Source organism: Phytophthora cinnamomi, assembly GCF_018691715.1.
Source record: "Phytophthora cinnamomi strain GKB4 chromosome Unknown Contig12, whole genome shotgun sequence".
Lineage (NCBI taxonomy): Eukaryota > Oomycota > Peronosporomycetes > Peronosporales > Peronosporaceae > Phytophthora > Phytophthora cinnamomi.
Window position 1 is genome coordinate 328,219 of NW_027150945.1, and position 18,986 is coordinate 347,204.

At 56.3% G+C, this 18,986-nt stretch overlaps 8 protein-coding genes across 8 annotated transcripts; 3 read left to right on the forward strand and 5 right to left on the reverse strand.

Moving 5' to 3' along the window:
• Positions 1-2,057: 2,057 nt before the first annotated feature.
• IUM83_13529 (uncharacterized protein) lies at positions 2,058-3,233 on the forward strand (the record flags this gene model as incomplete). Its single annotated transcript, XM_067938208.1, has 3 exons — positions 2,058-2,169; positions 2,238-2,857; positions 2,922-3,233. The coding sequence occupies 3 exons, from the start codon at positions 2,058-2,060 to the stop codon at positions 3,231-3,233; spliced, it is 1,044 nt and encodes a 347-aa protein (XP_067797868.1).
• A 167-nt stretch (positions 3,234-3,400) lies between these two features.
• On the forward strand, positions 3,401-4,281 carry IUM83_13530 (uncharacterized protein; the record flags this gene model as incomplete). The annotated part of the gene is made up of 3 exons (XM_067938209.1): positions 3,401-3,500; positions 3,569-4,150; positions 4,217-4,281. 3 exons carry the CDS (start codon positions 3,401-3,403, stop codon positions 4,279-4,281), a joined length of 747 nt encoding a protein of 248 aa, XP_067797956.1.
• Positions 4,282-4,506: 225 nt separating this feature from the next.
• Positions 4,507-5,388, reverse strand: IUM83_13531 (uncharacterized protein; the record flags this gene model as incomplete). The annotated part of the gene is made up of 1 exon (XM_067938210.1): positions 4,507-5,388. One exon carries the CDS (start codon positions 5,386-5,388, stop codon positions 4,507-4,509), a length of 882 nt encoding a protein of 293 aa, XP_067797903.1.
• Positions 5,389-5,890: 502 nt separating this feature from the next.
• Positions 5,891-6,784, reverse strand: IUM83_13532 (uncharacterized protein; the record flags this gene model as incomplete). The annotated part of the gene is made up of 1 exon (XM_067938211.1): positions 5,891-6,784. The coding sequence occupies one exon, from the start codon at positions 6,782-6,784 to the stop codon at positions 5,891-5,893; it is 894 nt and encodes a 297-aa protein (XP_067797938.1).
• A 365-nt stretch (positions 6,785-7,149) lies between these two features.
• IUM83_13533 (Drug/Metabolite transporter (DMT) Superfamily) lies at positions 7,150-8,181 on the reverse strand (the record flags this gene model as incomplete). The annotated part of the gene is made up of 1 exon (XM_067938212.1): positions 7,150-8,181. One exon carries the CDS (start codon positions 8,179-8,181, stop codon positions 7,150-7,152), a length of 1,032 nt encoding a protein of 343 aa, XP_067797955.1.
• Positions 8,182-9,901: 1,720 nt separating this feature from the next.
• Positions 9,902-11,422, reverse strand: IUM83_13534 (UDP-N-acetylglucosamine transporter-like; the record flags this gene model as incomplete). Its single annotated transcript, XM_067938213.1, has 1 exon — positions 9,902-11,422. One exon carries the CDS (start codon positions 11,420-11,422, stop codon positions 9,902-9,904), a length of 1,521 nt encoding a protein of 506 aa, XP_067797902.1.
• Positions 11,423-13,994: 2,572 nt separating this feature from the next.
• On the reverse strand, positions 13,995-14,429 carry IUM83_13535 (uncharacterized protein; the record flags this gene model as incomplete). The annotated part of the gene is made up of 1 exon (XM_067938214.1): positions 13,995-14,429. One exon carries the CDS (start codon positions 14,427-14,429, stop codon positions 13,995-13,997), a length of 435 nt encoding a protein of 144 aa, XP_067797954.1.
• A 476-nt stretch (positions 14,430-14,905) lies between these two features.
• Positions 14,906-16,447, forward strand: IUM83_13536 (Phospholipase D; the record flags this gene model as incomplete). The annotated part of the gene is made up of 3 exons (XM_067938215.1): positions 14,906-15,727; positions 16,089-16,198; positions 16,267-16,447. The coding sequence occupies 3 exons, from the start codon at positions 14,906-14,908 to the stop codon at positions 16,445-16,447; spliced, it is 1,113 nt and encodes a 370-aa protein (XP_067797953.1).
• Between the last annotated feature and the right edge of the window lie 2,539 nt (positions 16,448-18,986).

Here is an 18,986-nt window from a genome sequence, read left to right on the forward strand (position 1 = left end):
GCACATCGTCCTTTGCCATTGCAAAGGTTGAAGTCGCTTAAATCATGAACTGTAAATATTATGTATTTGGTTTGCCAAGTTGGGCAGTAAGTAGTGCAACGGCAACCGCGAAGCGTTATTTCCTACAAGGCAAGATGTTGGCGCTTTCCTATTAATACTACATGTATAATATACATGTGTTGAGAGGAATTTTATCAAAAGTATCGCTATCGTGTTTTTGAGGTTTTTCAGTGACGAGCACGGGGCGAAAGCGCAGCGTCTTGGCTTCCTCTAGCGCTATTTACCACATCTAAACTCGAAGTAGAAGAGAAGTTACAGCCGATTGCCCGAGGCAACAGGACCCGACGACCAAAGACTATTTTTTTGTAGTTTCAGAAAGCTAAAATCCTGGGCTATCCGGTAGACCAATCAGCGACCTCTGAATCGTGCTAGAACATTCTAAAAACGTTCCTAGCATATCCTAGATTGCCTTTATGAAATTGTACCGCTTCCAGTTTCTGCACTTGAGGAGCGACGTCGTTCAGCTCCTGAAGAAGGGGACCACCCTCGAGGACAGGAGGAGCATCAACTGCAGTCACGAGAGGCGCGGTTTCTTCTTCACTCTAGCTGCTGTCGCCTCCGGGGCCATCGATCCAGCCTCCGTCGCTGCTGTCAGACATTGCTTTCAGAGTTCGTTTTGTTTTTGCTCGTTTTCTCAGCTTCGTAGCAACTGGACTCCTCACCAATCACCAACTTTCAAGGCCAATTACAAAAAACACTCAAAAACACGATAGTGATACTTTTGATAAAATTCCTCTCTATGATATATACATGTTATGTTAGTGCACAATAGTAGAGTAGAGTACGTGTACAGAATCACGAAAGTGTCAAATAAAACACTTTCTTACTTTTTACTGTAGTAAAAGTAAGTACAGACGAGGGCGTGAATAAGGAACGGGTGTCATCCTATAACCTTAAAAACCTAATATTATTCAATTCTAGAGGTAAGAGCTTGAAGCACTGACATTGGCCATCGCCATTGGCCAGCTGGGCCTGCTGGCAGAGCTGGGTTTTGAATCGGGAAATTCGAATTTGACACGAACAAGATGGAGCGGCAAGCACGGAGAATGCGCCTCACCAAGCAGCAACAGCTCGACCTCTGTGCAATGCGCACCCGCGAGCCAACGTGGAGCCTCGCGACGCTAGGAGAATGGGCTCGGGAGAAGTTTGTACTGGACAAGGCGCCGGGCAAATCGTCCGTCAAGAGGATCCTGGACAAGGAGAGCTCGCTCAAGCGCATTGCGGTCGACTTTCGCTGCCGCAAGAAGGTGTCGCGGGCGTCTATGGTGGCCCTGGACTCCTGCCTCGTCGAGATGGTGCTGTACGCCGAGCAGGAGCATGTGCCCATATCTGGGCGGATGCTGATGATCCTAGGCCGCCTCTACGCGGAAGCCCTCCGTGGTGCAGCAACGCGTGGAATGCGCTGGACGCCGACACCATCAAATCTTGTTGGCGCCACGCCGGATTATACGTGGACCGAACACAGATTATTGACATAATTAACTAAATCAAGTATTTTGTCCCATCAATGGCAATTTATGCCCTCTAATTGGCTCATACCACTTGAAAGTTGTTATATATCAGGCGTTCCTTATTCACGCCCTCGTCTGTACATGCAATATGTATGCAAAGCGGTGTTCTAACGAAATGTGATCTCCCCAGGGTACACCCGGGTGCGCCCCGGACTTCGTTGCATCCGTCCACAGTATCACTTGACCGCCCCGCTTCAACATGTAACCAGCAGCTTGAGAGTCAGCTCGCTTGTGCACCGGCTACTGATGCGCTGCCACCATTCGATTGGCTGCCGACAGGTTCGAGTGGCTCGAGTTGACGTCAGTCGGTGGCCACGTCTCGAACCCCGGCCGGTATCCGTTGCCCCCTGAAGCAGGCAGGTTATCTATCGCCTCGACCTCATCGCTCCACCCCCGCTGTGTAGCAGTAGTCACGTAATACCGACTCGCGAGAAAAGAACTCGAACGTGATAGTTGAATAGGTTTTTACCCTGACACGCAGGAGCGATGGAGACTGCTGATCGGTGGCTGAGCGAGGAGCACAGCAGCCTGTCGGGCGCGTCGCTGGACAAGATCGTCTCCACGGGGCTGCTACTTGGCGTCGTGCACGTACTGACAGGTACGTTACGGTTGAAGTTTTAATCAGGGGAGATTAAATTCCGTGCATATGGTCTCACTTTGCTGCAGGGCCCGACCACCTGAGCGCTCTGGCGGCGATGACCACGGGCTCATCGTGGCGCGCGTTCGCTCTGGGCATTCGCTGGGGCTGCGGCCACTCGATCGGCCTCGTGGTGATGGCGCTCATCTTCTTCGCGGCGGGGCAGACGGTGGACTTGGACGCCGTGGGCGGCTACCTCAACTACGTCGTGGGCTTCTTCATGATCGCGCTGGGCATTTGGACAGCCATCCACGTGCGGGAGAAGTACCAGAAGCAGCTGAAGGAAGGGGTGCAGTCGCTCGCGAGTGGGGATGCAGGGCGAGCCGAGAGCAACCGCGCCAGCCGAAGCAGCGCCGGCGTCACGCCAACCAACTTCGTGGAGCTCATGCCGCTGCCGCAGCGACGACCGTCGAGTGTTGCTTCGCCTGCAGGTGCTGTGGTGCCCATCATGTCTCCGAATCCGTCGATACAGGAACAGGCAGCCTCGCCGTCTTCATCGTTCCACCTGCTGGTGAAAGAGGATGGAGCATCGAATGCTGTAGACACCGCAGGAACGGCGGCAGCTCCACGAGGGAAATCGGCAAAGCTGCACCCGAACAACTGTTACTGCTGTCGGAGCATGAGCTTCGAGAACCCTGCGACACAAAAGGTATGTCTTGTTCGTCTACTAGCCGCATCGCTGGCATCTGCTCACATTGCGTTTGTGTGTGAAGATTATGGCGCTACTCGTGGGGATAATTCACGGTTTCGCCGGACCTGGTGGAATTCTGGGCGTGCTTCCTGCCGTGGTGCTGAATGACTGGGTCAAGTCTGTCGCGTACCTGGGCTCCTTCTGTGTAGCTTCCATCTTCATCATGGGCGTGTTCGCGGCGCTCTACGGTGAGGTCACCGGGCGTCTTGGCGGCAATTCGTTGGTGATGGAGTTCCGAATTGGCATCTTCTCCGCCTTCTTCTCGTTCATCGTCGGGGTCGGCTGGATCGGGCTCCAGGCATCAGGTCAGATGGACGCCGTGCTCGGAGAATAACTCGTCGTGTTCGTAGTGTATGCGCGTGCTGAAATGCCAGTAGAGTGGATCACCACATCTCGCTGCTTCGAGCATAACTAAGTGACAGCAGTGACCATGAAAGGTCGTGTGTACTGGCATATCTTTCAGGTGTTTGTCCGTTCGTGTGCTCCGCCGCCTCGGGCATTATGGATATGGGGCACCCTGCGTCGCCCAGTCTTCTGCACAGCTCGATGTGGCAAGTGGCACTCACCGCCATCTCTCTAGGTGTTGTCCATGTGCTCTCCGGTAGGCGAAATCGTTTCGCTGCCTTTGCATCTCGTCCAGAACGGCTAACCTTGTTGCATTTTCTGTAGGGCCCGACCACATCGGAGCACTGGTGGCGCTCTCCAATGGGAAAACTTGGCGCCAGGCGTTCTTGCTCGGCGCCCAGTGGGGGTGCGGTCACTCGCTCGGCATCTTGGCCGTCGCGCTGGTTTGTGTATTCGTCATAGGCCACGCCTTGGCGCCCAACAACAGCTTCAGTGTCGCCTGCAAATACCTCACGGGGATTTGCCTCGTTCTGCTGGGAGTGTGGACGCTGTACAGCGCTTTCAAGGAGTACAAGGAGGCGCAAGTGCCTCACAGCCCTCGACATTTGGCGTCATCGCCTAAATCGTTGTGGAGCCAGGTGCAGTGTCAGGACGCGTCCTACGTTTTGTTGCAGTCGCCAAATGATCCAAGCGCCAAAATGCAGCTGACGGCGACGTCAGCAGCCAGCGTAGGCGTGGGTATCGTGCACGGAGCAGCGGGTCCGGGCTGTTTACTCGCGGTGTTGCCCACTCTCGCTATGCAGAAGGACATTTCCCGAGCGTTGCTGTATCTAGGCTTCTTTTGTGCGAGCTCCATCCTAGCCATGGGGTCGTTCGCGGCACTTTACGGGGATCTGACACAACGAGGTGGGAGATCTCGATCACCGAGGGCAGCACTGTATGTTGCTGTGGGGTCGTCAGTTCTCTCGATAGCTGTAGGAATCGCGTGGGTCGTTTTGCAAGGGACCGGTGTGCTGAATCGCGTGTTCGGCGATTAATCAGTAAAGTGCATCGAAACCAACTCCAGCAAGGTAATAGACAGAAAGTATTAACATCGAACGCTTTTGCGTGGAATGCTGCTGCCGATTGGATTCAGCTCCATTTCCATCGCTTGCATCATAGGTGATGAAGCTGTTCTACTTGCAGCACAGAGCAATAGCCCAAACCGCCTCCATTGGTTGGCATTATCCCATCGTTGGGTATCACGCTGGCGCACTCTCCTCTCATCCGAAGACCTCGTCCAGCGTGCCGGTCGAGACGAGGATGACCCACATGACGCCGACACAGATCGACACGCAGGACGAGAAGATGCCGACGCGCACGAGCGACAAGTCCGAGAAGCGGCTCATGCGGCCCGTGACCTCCCCGTACAGCGCCGCGAAGCCGCCCATGGTGAAGATGGAGGACACGCAAAAGGCGCCGAGGTAGGCGGAGGACTTGGCCCAGTCGTTGAGGATCACGGCCGGCAGCACGCCCAGGATGCCGCCCGTGCCCGCCAGGCCGTGGGCCGTCCCGTAGGCGAAGGCTGTGAGCTTCTGCGTGTGCGGGTTCTTGATGTCGGCCGTGACGAGGCCGAAGCAGCAGGTCTTGGTCGCGGGTCGGTCCTCCTGGACAGTCTGAGATGGACCCTTGTGGTCCAGATGGTGGGAGTGCAGGATCTTCTGGACCTCCGAGTCGCTGTCGACGTCCTCCTGCAGCCGTTGTAGCTCCGCCTCGAGCTGCAGCGGCGTCATCTCTCCCGCGGGTCGGTGCTTGAGCCGTAGCCGGCGGCGCAGCAGCCAGTAGTGGCGCAGGCTCCAGAGCCCGAGCCCCATCATGAGGAAGCCCACCATGAAGTCGCAGTAGCTGCCGAAGGCGTCCACGTCCAGGTGCTGGTTGAGCGCCAGGAAGCACGCGGTCACGACCACGAGCCCCGTCGAGTGGCCGCAGCCCCAGCGCATGCCCAGCTGGCACGAGCGCCACGAGGACCCGGCGCTCAGCACGATGAGCGCGCTCAGGTGGTCGGGCCCGGTGAGCACGTGCACGAGGCCGAGCAGCAGGCCCGTGGCCACGATGCCGGGCAGCGACGCGCCCTCCAGCGCGGTGACGGTGTCTGCAGCGCCCATGAGAGCTGCTGGTCGGGGGTCCGATCGACGAATGCGCGCGATCCTCCTGACACGCACGCGACCTGTCAAACGTGGCAGTGGACAGGCGCATCTTCTGTCTATAGCGATATCTGCCCTTTAGATTAGTACAGAACGCAAGTAGTGTAATCCACTTCTCACTACGTGTATAGCGATATTAGTCGATTAATGTCCGCTTGATACTATGAGGTACCGCAGGTTTATGTTAAACGCGCGCTGATTGGCGGATGCGCAGCGTCACCGAACCCAACTTCAACTTGATGTGTCTGACAAAGCCAAGCCGGCGAGCTCTCCAGCGAGATGAACTACCGGTAGCAACTCGAGCTGCATGGCAAAGACCAGAGGGAGACGCAAATTATCTACTCATGGTCAAGGCAATCTTGTTGTCGTGTGGATGCGATCAAGTGGTAACAAACCTTGGCTGAGGTAAGTCATCGAGGAGGTTCAGGCACTTGGCCTCTCTGTGCCGTTGTTGCTAACGGTATCACCCGAAGACTGCGTCCAGCTTGCCCGTGGAGACCAAGATGACCCAAAGCACGCCGACTACCAGCGACACACAGGACGAGAAGACCCCAACGCGATACTGGAGCGAGTCCGAGACGCGACTGAGCCGGCCCGTCACCTCTCCGTAGACCGCAGCAAACATGCCCATGATCAGGATCGAGGCCGTGCAGAACGACAACAGGTAGACAGCAGAGCGACCCCAATTGTTCAAGATCACTGCGGGCAGCACGCCCAACACACCACCAGTGCCGGCCAAACCGTGGATCACACCGTAGCCGAACGCCGTGAGCTTCTGCGTCATTTTGTCCTTGATGTCCCATGTCGGGGTCGCATAGATCCCAAACCAACAGCGCTTGTCGATGGCCTCCGCTTCTGGTTCATCAATCGATAGTCGTTGCCCGGCGGGCTGTTCATGATGCTCATGCATGGCCAGGAAGCATGCATTTGGGGTGCCCTCTGCCCCCGATCTCTGAGTCTCTGTTGGCGTCTGCGGGACATCTTCAGTGCGTAGCAAGGCTGCTCGCTTTTCCTTTGCAGCCTTACGCACACGCAGATAGTGGCGCAGACTCCAGAGCCCCAACAGCATCATCAGGACCCCCACGATGAAGTCGCAGTAGCTGCCGAACGAGTCCACGTTGAGGTGCTGGTTCGCTGCCAGGAAGATCACAGTGACGACAATTAGCCCTGTGGAGTGGCCGCAACCCCAGCGCATTCCCAACTGACACGAGCGCCACGACGAGCCCGCGCTCAGCACGATGAGAGCGCTTAGGTGGTCGGGCCCGGTTAAGACGTGCACTACGCCGAGCAACAGACCCATGCCGATGATGGTGCCGATGGACGCGTGCTCCAGAGACTTGATCGAGTCGCTCGACATGGAACGAGTTAGCTTTCTAGACGTGGAGAGAGCTTGCGTATACAGCAGGTAGTGAGTGCAGCAGGGCGGGCTTCTGTGGACTTGTGGGTCCAGTAACGGCAGCAACAACGGTGCGTCAGTGCACTTCTGCAAGCTCGCCCCAGCCCCTGCACCTGCATCAAGTTCACTGCGAGAATTCCAACACCAACACATTCCCACAAGAGCTTCTAGGCAAAAGCAAACATGTTCTGCAATCTTATACTGCCGAATGGGTGGCAAGGCCGGCCCAGGTAGTCTCAACAGTAACGCATCCAGTCCTCTTCGACGTCATATACTTGAAAACGCGCAGTAGCTTCTCAGTGTAACCTTCGCTGGAACGATACCGCTTACTCGGTCTTGGCCTTGACCTCCTTCTTGGCGTAGGGGAAGCTGGAGTAGATGGCCATGCTAGTGGCGACGAGACCTGCGGCGATGAACACCTCATTGGGCAGCACGGCGCCGTACACGTAGCTCTCCACGAAGGCCGTGAAAGCGATGCCGCAGATGAGCGCGAACGACTTGAGCACGCCGCCCACGTACTTGGTGACCGTGCCGACGAGCAGGCCGCCCAGCGCGTTGCTCACCACGGGGATGATCGTGTAGTAGGTGCAGCCCTCGAAGACCTTGTCCATGTTGGCGAGGGCATTGGCGGCGGGCGACTCGGACACGGGCGTCTTGACGATGGTAGACCAGATGGCCGGCAGCATGAGGAACAAGCTGCCGTAGATCGACAGCTCCATGGTCACGAGCGCGGCGTCGCGCTTGTGCTGCTGCATGGAGCGCTGCGTGAGCGCCGAGCCGAGGCCCGACAGCAGCGAGGCCAGCAGCACGGGCACGAGGCCGAGCTCCACGGAGATGGCGGGGGCGGCCGAGTCGTCGGCGCCGCCGTCCTTGGCGAGCGACAGCAGCACGGCGGCGCCAAGCAGCATCATCATGGCGAAGCACTGCTGCAGCGAGAAGCGCGTGCCCATGAGGAAGTAGAGGAAGAGCGCGGCCGAGAGCAGCTTGGTCTGATTGATGAGGTTGAACACGATGGAGGGCAGGTGCTGGTACGCCACCTGGATCAGCACGTTCTGCACGGCGTAGGTGCAGGCGGGCAGGCCCGAGGCCATGAGACTGTCGTGCAGGTTCCACGTCTTGACGACGCGGCCCAGCGCGCCCGAGGACAGCAGCGTCAGCAGCGACAGCAGCAATTTGCAGCCTTCGCAGGCGATGACCAGCACTGAGCGGTTCTTGACCTCGCCGGCGAACTCCTTGTACAGGATGGGCTGCAGGCCGAACTGCATGGCCAGCAGCACCATGGCCACGTAACCGACCCATGCGGACGACGGTGCGGCTTGTTTGGCGGGGGCAGCGGCGGCGGCGGCAGGAACAGCCATCTCTCTTGGTCTCTTCAGCTCTAGTCTTGCGGGGCGAATCGCGAAGTGAGCTCGTACGTATGCAATACACTCGCCAAAAGCAGCAAAGCATACACAGTTGGACAAAAAGTAATATCCATAGCAGTGATCAATGAATTCTATATGATATTACTTTCAGCAACTAATATAGTACTATTTCCACTAAAGTTATTTTCTAATGACTACTGAAGGCCGACACTTTGTATTTTCTTGTTTAATTGCTCAACATTGGCTCTCGAAAGCAGGTACAGTTAGAACTAGCCGAGCTAGAAATAGAGTTCTAATGCATTGTATGCGCTAGGTACGGTCTAATAGTATCCCGCTATTACCATGGCGAGGACACCGCGGGACCACAATAGCGTGCAGACGCTTTCAGCAGCACTGCTTTAGCTAGGGGCCGGTGCATCGTTCCGTGCGCCGCATCGGCGGCAGTTTCCACACAGTTTATGCCGGTCAGGCCACAGCGCAACTTTCAGCAAAAAAAACGATTGCGGCTGTCTTGAGGTTCAATATTTCAACAACTGTTGCCACTCTGGGTATTTTGACGACAGTTCCTTATCACAACTATCTTTATTAGGGGATCTTTGGTAGGTATCAGAAGCAACGAATAACGCAACTATTTCGCTATAACTTCTTCAACTCACTATAATCCGGGGGGGGGGGGGGGGCTGTTTCAAGTCGGTGTTGGTAGCTCCAAAACAGGAGGGTAAGTTGGGGTAGGGCGAAGTTTAGGCGGGAGCCGGTGCCTCCCTCTAAAACGGTTACAGTAGCAGTTACAGAACTCAAGGTACAATAGAACGCATGATCTATTAGCATAGTGTAACAGCGGTCGATCTACGGCCAAGTGCCGTGGTAGCGGCAGACAGTTTACGGGTAAAGTCACTGCACCAGCAACAGTGCGGAGGTCGTGGTCAATCCACTCGGACAAGTGAAATGCAGCATCCGCACCGTGGTTTTCATCGCCAAGGCACCTCCAGCGTCGCTATTGACGAGGCAATTGCGGATATAAACCAGCACTCTGTACAGAGCACCATTCAGTAGTGTATGGCGTCGATACGCACTTTATCTGCGTCGCCTCCATCGGCATGTCACCGCACAGTATGTGGAGTATTCAGTCATCCAAGTCGATTGCAGCGGCAGAAATAATTTTATTTTGGACAAGCTTGAAGCATGGTTTCTCATGACCAAGGCTTTGTGTTTGAGTAACTTTACGAGAAAAGGGTGCGCTGTGTAGTTGCAGGAATTCGCACAACAGAAATCAATCGGTATTTTGAATATTTACCTGTGATGGCAGCTATAGTAGTCATGCCACAATTCTATTCAATAGTATAGTATAGTGGAGGACTGTTCCCACCAGTAGTAGTATGATTACTACTACGGTAGCAAATGTAAAGTACTACTGTAACACAAAAATACGTGGGGGGCTCCCTCTTTGCTAGTCGCAAGCGCTTCGTGGTGGTTGAAGCGCGCCGGCCCATTGCCTTTCAGTATCGAGCTTACCTCGTTGGGGCAGGCATCCTGCCTTTGATTGCAGGGCAACTGACGGCACGCGGCGTAACTTCAGCTAACGATCGCTCCAGTGACGTGGCAGGCATTGACACTCAACGCATTTCTGTATTTAGGATGGAGTTGTACTGCCGCGCGCCTGTGGGCACGGGAGTGATCACTAGAACTCGGTCGGTATGCACGACGTCGCAGGCGCCTACACGACGAAGGTCTCCGGGAGTGCATGCGCGCCGAAGTGGAAGCTGTCGGCGGCGAGGCAAATGGACGCGTCAACTCGCGGGCTGCCGGGGAGCACCGCGCAGGAGGACAGGTCGTCGTCCATGAGCTTGATCAGCACCTTGTCCGATTTGTCGCTGGCGAGCAGCGCCGTCAGATCCAGCGGCTCCTCCTCGCACGACTCCAGCTTCTCGGTCTTGATAGCGTCGACGGCTTCGACGGAGGCGCCCTGCAGAAGCTCCACGCATTGCTGCGCCAGTATTCTGTTGCAGTGGGTCGGGCTGAGGCTGCGCTGCGCGTCTCGGTGGAGCTGCGCCAACTTGGCCTGCACGCATAGCTCGGACGCGATCTCGGCGGTGGAGCGCACGGAGGACGAGGTCGGCGGCTTGGCGGAAAGAACGCGCTGCGTCAGCTCGATGAACAGTTCGCTGGGCAGAGTGAAGAGCTGCAGCATGGCGTCTGCGTCCAGCGCTGCTCCCCTTGCCACCAGCACAGCCATGCACGTGTCCACGAGCGTTTCGCACGCCGAGCGGAAGAGCTCCGGCTGCGCCTGCGCGAGAGTCTTTGCCGCGTTGACCACCTGCAAGAGCTTGCTCAGACCTTCACCCTGTCCACTGATCTGGAGGTCGAGAAACCGCTTGGCGCTCTGTCGAACGGCGTTGCGCATCTCTAAGAACTCGATGGCGCAGTTCATGGCGGCGAGGTTCGCCAGCGAGAAGGAGATCTCCCCGGTGTAGCAGTAGATGGCGAGCGTCTCGAACACCTCGGCGCCGCCTGGGAACGCGGACAGCTCCAAAGCAGGGACAGCTCCGCCAAAGCTGCTGCTGTCTGCGGCGCCGGCGTCCAGCACCTGGCGCGCCATCCTGTGCAGCTTGCGGCTCTCCAGCAGCATCGGGTGCTTGTGCAGGTTGAACTGCGTGCCGCAGACCAGCACCACCAGGTTGCAGTACTGGCGCCGCGCTGCGTACTCCTGGAACTCGCAGAGCGACAGGTCTCCGCCCAGGTTGGCGTCTTGCAGGAATGCGCGCAGCTCGGCTTCGAGTTGCTCGTCGCTGGTGGCCGTCGGCTTGCTATCAGTCGCCGCTCCAGCGGGGACTGCGAAGTGACGGTAGCGGTAGACGGGGAGCATCGGCGGCTGGACGCGAGCCTGCGTCTGGGGTAGCAGCGGCGCCGTCACACGCGGGCGCTTGGCGGCGCGGCCCGCGGAGGACACGAGGTTGCGGCAGTGGCAGCACGTGGCTCGGTTGCTGTGCAGGCAGCGGTCGTCGCGCGTGCAGCCCTCGCGCTTGCAGCCGCGGCCGGATCCCTCTCGGCGGCCGCCGCAGCGGCCCGAGGCGTGGCGGCCACAGCGGCCGTCGCACGTGCAGTGCATGCAGGTGCCCGGCGGGCTCGTGCACGTGGGCAGCGAGCAGGACTTGCGCAGCTTGCGGGCGGGCGCGGCGTCGCTGAGCTGCTTCCGCTTGGAGGAGGGCGGCGCGGCGTCGGGCGGGCTCGGGCTCATGGCGGCAGGAAGGCAGCGCTTGGGCCTGGCGGGGCAAATTGCGGACTGAGCTGTCGGCAACGTAATCCGCCCGCGCGGCCCGGCTCTGCGCGTTTCGCTAGAGTTGCGTCGCCGAAATATGACTGCGGTCAATCAACCCAAGCGACTTGCGTCCAGCAGAGGCAAGGTGAGACTCGTGCTCGGCGCGCGCGTGCTCGGATTTGCGGAGGGACCGGCCCCGTTCGTGTTTGCTGGGTCAGCGCCATCATTCCCCGCGTGGATTCTCGCCGCCGGGCAAGCCGCGTTTGACGCCGGCTGCGCTCGGCCACAGGACAAATGCCCGAGACATGACCGGTGGCCGGCGCTGGTGACCGATAGGTTCGGCTGGGCAGACAGCGGCGCTGGATGCTGGGGCTGGTTTTTCGCTAAGTAGCAGCGTTTGTGTGGCCTGTGCACGCACACTCTGTTGCAGGGAGCCCGCTCCCAACGGCGATGAATGTATGGGAGGCAAGGCAAGGTCGGCAGGGAGGGCTGCAGATGACAGGAGCCGAGCAAGCGAGCTAGTGCTGCCGCAGCAATAACTTTGGGCGCGTTTTACAAGTTGCAGCTCGTGTGCAACGCGATGAGCAGTTCGTAGTAACTTCTACATACATAAACAATAGTAACATAATACTATTATAATATAAATATAATATCTATATAACCAACAAATTGTTGTTATTAGTATCTTATCGCTAGATCTGTACTGATATTATTTTGATAGTAATAAATCGACCAATGTAATATGCTGGACACAAGATTCAGTTGGTTGTGCCTGGTTGCTGTTACACTTGCGCCTGCTACTAAAAATACTGGACACTCTAGAGAATTGGATGTTTGTTTGTTAAGCATCAACGACGACACACCTAATAGATGTTACCCTTGATGGGGGAGAGCAGCGGCCTTAGCGGTTAGCAGAGCGGTCTCAGGTCGTAGATCCATCTGTTGACCAAGTCGCCACTAAGCGTTGATGCTGTAGCAGTTCCTGTTATCTGAGTAGATTATAGCATACATATGCACCAGGTACAACGCAAAGAGCACCGTCCTGCCGGTAATGCAGACCTACGTCAGCAGGAGGGACCAGGTGCGACTGGCTCTGTCGTCCTGCGTACTATTCGGTAAAGTATTTGAACACCCTGTGAATTGAACGCCCTCCTCTACGGCGTTCTACAACTAATACAACACAGTAAACATAGCGCGGTGTTAATTGAACGCCTATCGTGTATAACACTCCATTGCACTGAAGGGCGGTTTATAACAATAGACCGCTGTGTACTATTCGGTATTCTACGTTAGTCTAATTTAGATATGGGTTGCCCAACCCGCCCGACCACTTTTCACAGGGTGACCCGATGGCACTTTTTGGGTACCCGAATTTACCCGGTTCATTTTGCCGCAAAATTTCGTAGGCGGTGAATTAATTGCGGTTTGCCAACAAGATCAAGTTTCACACAAGAAGAAGGCGGACAACACGCACCATAAAGCCGAGTACACACTGGTGGTCCAAACACCGCCACTCACCCACGACCTTGTACGATGTGCGCCTAGGCTCAAAGTAATCATCAGCAGGGACTTCACTACCGACTTGGTGCCGCTGTCGCTCGACTCGTTTTGGTGCAAGCTACGTAGCTCCTCCTGATATTCATTGGCCGGAGGAATCTAACGTGGTCGCAGAGCTCACGGAATTGTTACAATCGTACTTAACGATAACGTAATTATTAATTGGTATTAATATAGTATTAATAATATGTGTTTCATCGTCCTAATACATTTATTAACAATATATTATAACATGCAGTGCGGTATCACTATATTATACTACCTGCATTACTACGAATCCCTGCCGATGAGTGTCTGGGCGAGAGAAAGGGGCGGTTGCGGCAATCGCGCGCCCGTCTCCGCGCGTAATCGCGGGTAATCGCGATTACCCCGCGTGTGGACCACACCAGGCCGCCTGGTGTTAACGAGGCGGCGCGAGTTGCGCCCCCTGCCCCATAGCTCCAGTAAAAGCGGCGTGCTCGCTGCGTCTGGCGAGCTCTATGGGAGCACCACCGCGGTTAGCATCTCGGCAACTACAACGCCGCCTCGGCCGCGGCGGCGGACAGCGGGCCGAGATGGCGGCGCGAAATCGAGGGCGGAATCTGGCCGGAGGAGGCCGGTCAGCATCGCGCCGCCACGCTTTCTTTCGGTGGGCGAGGAAATAAAATCAGCTCGCGACTCGCTATCCAGCTCATCTCAGCAAGCCGATTTTGACATATCACACGCTGGTTTCGAGGCACGAAACATGTCGGTATCCTGGGCTAGTTCGCAGCAAGATGCAAGCCGCTCAGAAGCGGTCTCGATCCATGCGATGCTGGCATGAGCCATCGCGGGTAGCACGATCAATGCTAGGCTTCACAGCTTGTGCTAGCAGCACCTCCAAGCGCAGCCAGAACTCAGGTTTTTAAGTCTATTACACGCACTACTTGCTGCTTCACGAAAGTCTCAGCTCCGAGCTGCCACTCTTCCGCGATCAATCGACCGCTGATCTCCTGACCTGGCTGTCTCGGCCAGCTTACAGGAAGTACGCGGCGACGGCCATCGCCGCCGCTGCCGCGACGCCCATGGCGCCCGAGGCCTGCGCCGCATCGCTGCTCGAACCCGACGCGCCAGTTGAGCCCGAGGTCGACTTGGACTTGGACTTGGTCGAGCCAGAAGAACCCGCCGCCGCCTTACTCGAGTCGCCCGCGTCCACCGCGCCAGTCGAGCTCGACGAACCCACTGCCGTTGAGTCCACCGCAGCGCTGCCGGCGTTCACCGTCGCAGAGGAACCCGTGCCGGACGTGCCATCCGATGCTGGTGACATGGTCGCAACCATTGCAGCCGAGCCGGTCGAAGTCGTCGACGGCGTCGTGGCCACCGTCGGAGTCGAGTTGACGGTGGCGGTCGTTTGACCGTTCGCGGCAGCAACAATGAGGGCGGCGAGCACGAAGACCTGAATGAACTTCATGGTAGCGAAGGTACTGGAGGTGGTGCTGGTGGACGTGGAGTCGGTTGAGACTTGGTCACTCGAAAGTGAATTTGGGAATGCAAGTCGGAGAGGACGGCGTTGAGGTGGAGGCGAGCCTGGACGCCGAGGCAGAGGCTGTAGAATCGTAGGTCTACGAGGCCTGCGTCCCCTCTCGCTGTCCATGCGGTTACCAACTGATAGCTAAGAGCGTGTCAACGTCCCGACATCAGACCTACTTACTTACCTGGATCATGTGACCTGAGGACGCGGACAAGGCTGCCATGGCCCCGTTGATTCTCCAAATATTGTGTCTTCAGTGCGGTTGCCACGACTGTAGCTCCACACATGAGTTGCGCACCACCTCGTCTCTCTGAATGGCATCCACAACGCTGAAGCTCGCAGTCGACCCCCGAAATTTAGTTTAGAACCGTCCTAAATCCTAAACTCGTTCAGACCGCGCAGCCGTCCCAAATCCGATGGACGCCATCTTGTCGCGCGTGGGCGTGAGCGACGCCCAGTTGCGGCGGCACTGCGAGGCCGCCGTGCTGGACGAGCTGCAGCAGGCGGACGCGCGCGTACGAGATGTGGTCGCGGCGCTGGAGCGGGCGCTGAAGGTGGTGCGCGCGTCCCGCGAGCTGCACCAGGCGCTGGTGCTCACAGCGTCAGACCCCGTGCAGGCGTCCTTCCGATGCCTGGGCGCGTCCTGCAACCAGATCGGCCCGCTGCTGCGGCTGCTGCACCGCGACATGAGTGCCACGGCCTCTGCGTCACCGGAGCAGCCAGAGGCGATGATCCTCGCCGCACAGGCTGTAGCTGCGGTCCCCACGGTCTCCGCGGCCGAGCGATCGGAGACGAAACCTCCCGCGCCTCGGTCGCCAGAAGCGTCGGCGTCCTCCACTGCCAGTGAGTACGAGGTGTCGTCCGATGAGGAGAGCGACGAGGACGACGACGAGCCGGAGGTGGTGGAGGTGAGTCCGCCTAGCAGCAGCACCAGGAAGCGCAAGGCAGTCACGTTGGACTTGTCCCAGTCGGCCCCGCCAGCGGTGAGGAGGAAGACGCCGGAGGAGGACACACAGACTGTGCGAGACTACTTGACCAACAAGGTGAAGGAGGCTCGCGCGCTCCCGATGGATGGATACAGCGTGGCGACCCACAACGAGCTAGCCGCGTTCGTCAAGAAAGTGTTCGCCGCAGCAGACACGTTCGACGCGTGGCAGCCGCGGGATGACCCGACGCTCGCTCAGCTGCTGAACGAGATGGAGAAGCGGATGGGTGTGTTTAAAGACAGCGTGGCCCAGGTCAGGCGCTGCAAAGCCGTCAGTGACTGGCAGAGGGAGATGACGGCGTCAGCTTTCGTTCCGAGCCTGGATCTCGTGTCGATGCCGCGTAAAATTGACTCAAGTATGGATTTCGCCAATGTTTCAGGGTGTCAAACCTGGAAAGAGGTTGTGAAGGAGGCTACTCCTGTTCTCCGTATTGTAAATGCGGCAATCAGAGATACTTTGGATGAGCATGAAAGAAGGCAGAAGTATTTCCAAGCCTTGCTCGAAGCGCTTACGAAGTTTTTTGCTGCCGTTGCGGCGACGCGAGATATGGTTATCGTTGAGGGTGGTGTCAATCAATGCAATCACAGTATCAGATTGTTGTCTGATTTGGCAGCTCGCGGGGCACTGGGCCTCTCAGGAGGAGTGTGTACGCCTTGAAAGGCTGCTGTATCTGCTCCGTTTGGTTATGTTCAATGTGGATAAATTCCGCATAAAGGCCGTGAAGTAAGTATATGCTGATTGCTCCACGAGAATCGTGCCAATACTTACGCTAGTTGTGTTGTGCTTCACAGGTTAATCCCCGATATCTTGAAGCTATTCCCACCGGCAGTTCGACCAAGGTTTCGCTATCCGAATGCCGAGTCTAAACAACCCCAACAAGAGAAGCACAAGCAAAGGGGTGAGAACCAATCCAAACAAGGGAAGAAGAACAAGAAACGAAAAAAGAAGAAGTCTTCCTGTGGGAAGCGGTAAGTTGCTGCAGTTAACTCCTACGGAAAGAACACGCAACGCTGCTGGGGGCACGAAAGCAAAAATCCTGCTACGGGTGATACACTAAAGCCAAGATGCAAACGGGCTCTAAAGTTTTGCCTTTTGAAGCAGCAATGATTTTGCCTACCAATGGAGCTTTTACTAATGTAATTAAACTTCATTCCCTGAAACAACATGAAACAACATCTCATTTCAGCGAATTATATGCGAGGTGAACTAAAAATTGAATGAACTAGCTCTTGATATAAAGGATAACGCAAGACGAACAACCGTGCAACTTCATCATCTCTTCCGCTACTAAGTTTATTTCAAACAACGGATTGAATTCCATGTGGATTATGAAGAATCATTAGCGCGCACCAGAGATAGAGCTACCTGCCGATATGCTCGAGTTACTGAGACAACCGCGCTGAAAAATGCTAGTAGGTCGTAGATATTATCATTCGATGTAGCGTAGGTTATCGTAGCAATCCAGCTCTCAATTCTATCCGCTTTTACAGCTAACATGTGACGGGCCACACGAGCACCTTGCACAGAGGAAGTGTGCTAACGAGAGTATACAAACTCTCAGTGAACGGCAATTCACGTGTCCCTGGCCTAAGGGGACTGATTGATCAGAAGTACGGTAGATCTAAGACTGAGTGTATTTATAGGATAGTACAGATTTGGCCGGCATACAAATCCGAAGTTCCCTATAGTTTATCCTATATAAAATGTATAGGTTGGCCCTCAAGCCTATTGGGTCACTACTCAGGGGAGTGACATTTTGTAGCCATCCCTGAATAGTGCCAGGATCACTATTCCATGTAACCCCGTTACAGACGGGGACACTTTATGACACTTTAGGTTTTTCGTTAACTATGCTTTCAAATCTTAAACATTTATATCCAATCAACACGAGAAGTGCATTTACAGTCCAGCTTTCTCCTAGGCCCGCTTAATGCAGCGCTCATCGATAGCTGCCCACGCCGTCACTACCCGATCTACAAGCAGTTTTCTCTTTTCGTCTGCGGACATGCACTTGAGCGCCAGCAGTCACTCCCGCAGGGGCAAAGTCCCACTACTCTGGATAGAGGCTAAGTTGTAGGATAGCATTAGCAAGCGGAGCTTCTTTTTGAACGGGCCCATAATGCGCACGCTAAATTATATATTGGCACACTTTCCCCACCAGCAACACCCACCAAGTCACCGAAGACTCAATGGGCTTGTTAGGGTTAGAACCTGAAGGCCCAGGAACTTTCCCTTGCACCGGGTTGATGTTTCCTCTGTGCACCGAGCTTCCGCTAGTCGACCGACGGAAGACTCAGCGTCACTAGCCACGAGCAAAGGCTAGCACGCTCTCACATGCAAAATATACCTCGCAGGCCCTCAGAAGGAAGGGCCCCGGCCTTTTACGGCGTGATACGAGGGTGCCGGAGCTATACTCCGGCGGGAAGAAATAAATGGAGTGCGCTCTCGCTCCTCCAGTTCCTGGCGACGACTCGTCGCTACCAATACACGGGCCACGACTCTCTTGGCCCTGCCAGGGATGAACACACGCTACACTAGTAGATGTGCCCACCGACAGTCATAATCCTACCTACCAGGATTACCTTGAGCTGCAGGTCGTTCTCTGCAGGCACCGGTGGTTGGGAGGAAAAGCTGTTCTGTTATTGTTGCCCGAAGGCTTATCTTGTCTTCTCTTAAGTTTCCTATCGATCAATACAAAAATCAAGTATAAACGCGTCCGTTTTTGGACCACCAGTTGTAACTCACGACTCTTCGGCGCTTTCTCTGCGACGTGGCGGCGTTACCGACGACTCAAACGGCCGCTGAAACGCCACCGACAACTGCGGACAGGCGCCGACGACTCATAAGTTCGGATCTTGCCAGTAGGTTCGCACCATACTTAGCGAGCTGCAACCGCCCGCGTTTGACTTGGGACCGTCACGAGTCGTCGTCACTGGCCTATTTAGGCCAATCAGCGATCGGGGGGTTTGGTCCAATGACTGGCGATGGGTTGTGACTTGCCAGTTGGCGCCGGCGCCTCGAGTCTTCTTCGCCCCTCGTCCCGCCTTTGGGTTTTGGCTTCGCCTTCATTTCCCGATACCACAACTGCCCCCACCGCGACTCGAGCCGCGTGCTGGTGAGCGTCGGGGTGCTCCTGCGCCATGGTCGGTTCTTCGCGCGCTGCCCAATCCGCCGTGAACTCGGCGCTCAGGGCTCTCGGTGTGTCTCGGTCTTCGCTCCAGGTAAGCCGCCTTCTCTTGTTCGCTCGCCGTCTTCACTGCTAACCAGGATCTTGGTATCTTTGGCAGTCTTCGCCTGGTCGAGAAAGCGCGCTTGGTGCTGGCAATCCGCCTGCTGCTTCTGCTACCTCATAGTCGGCGGTGTCCGAGGATGAGAGCGTTGCTGAGTCGACGGCCAGTTCGGCCACGGTGAGTTTCCTGCCGTCTTCTCTCCTTCTGTCAGCTTCACGCGAGGTGCTGAAGCTTGGTGGCTTTGCGTGTCTGCTCCCCAGGTCATCCTGTCATCTCCGGGG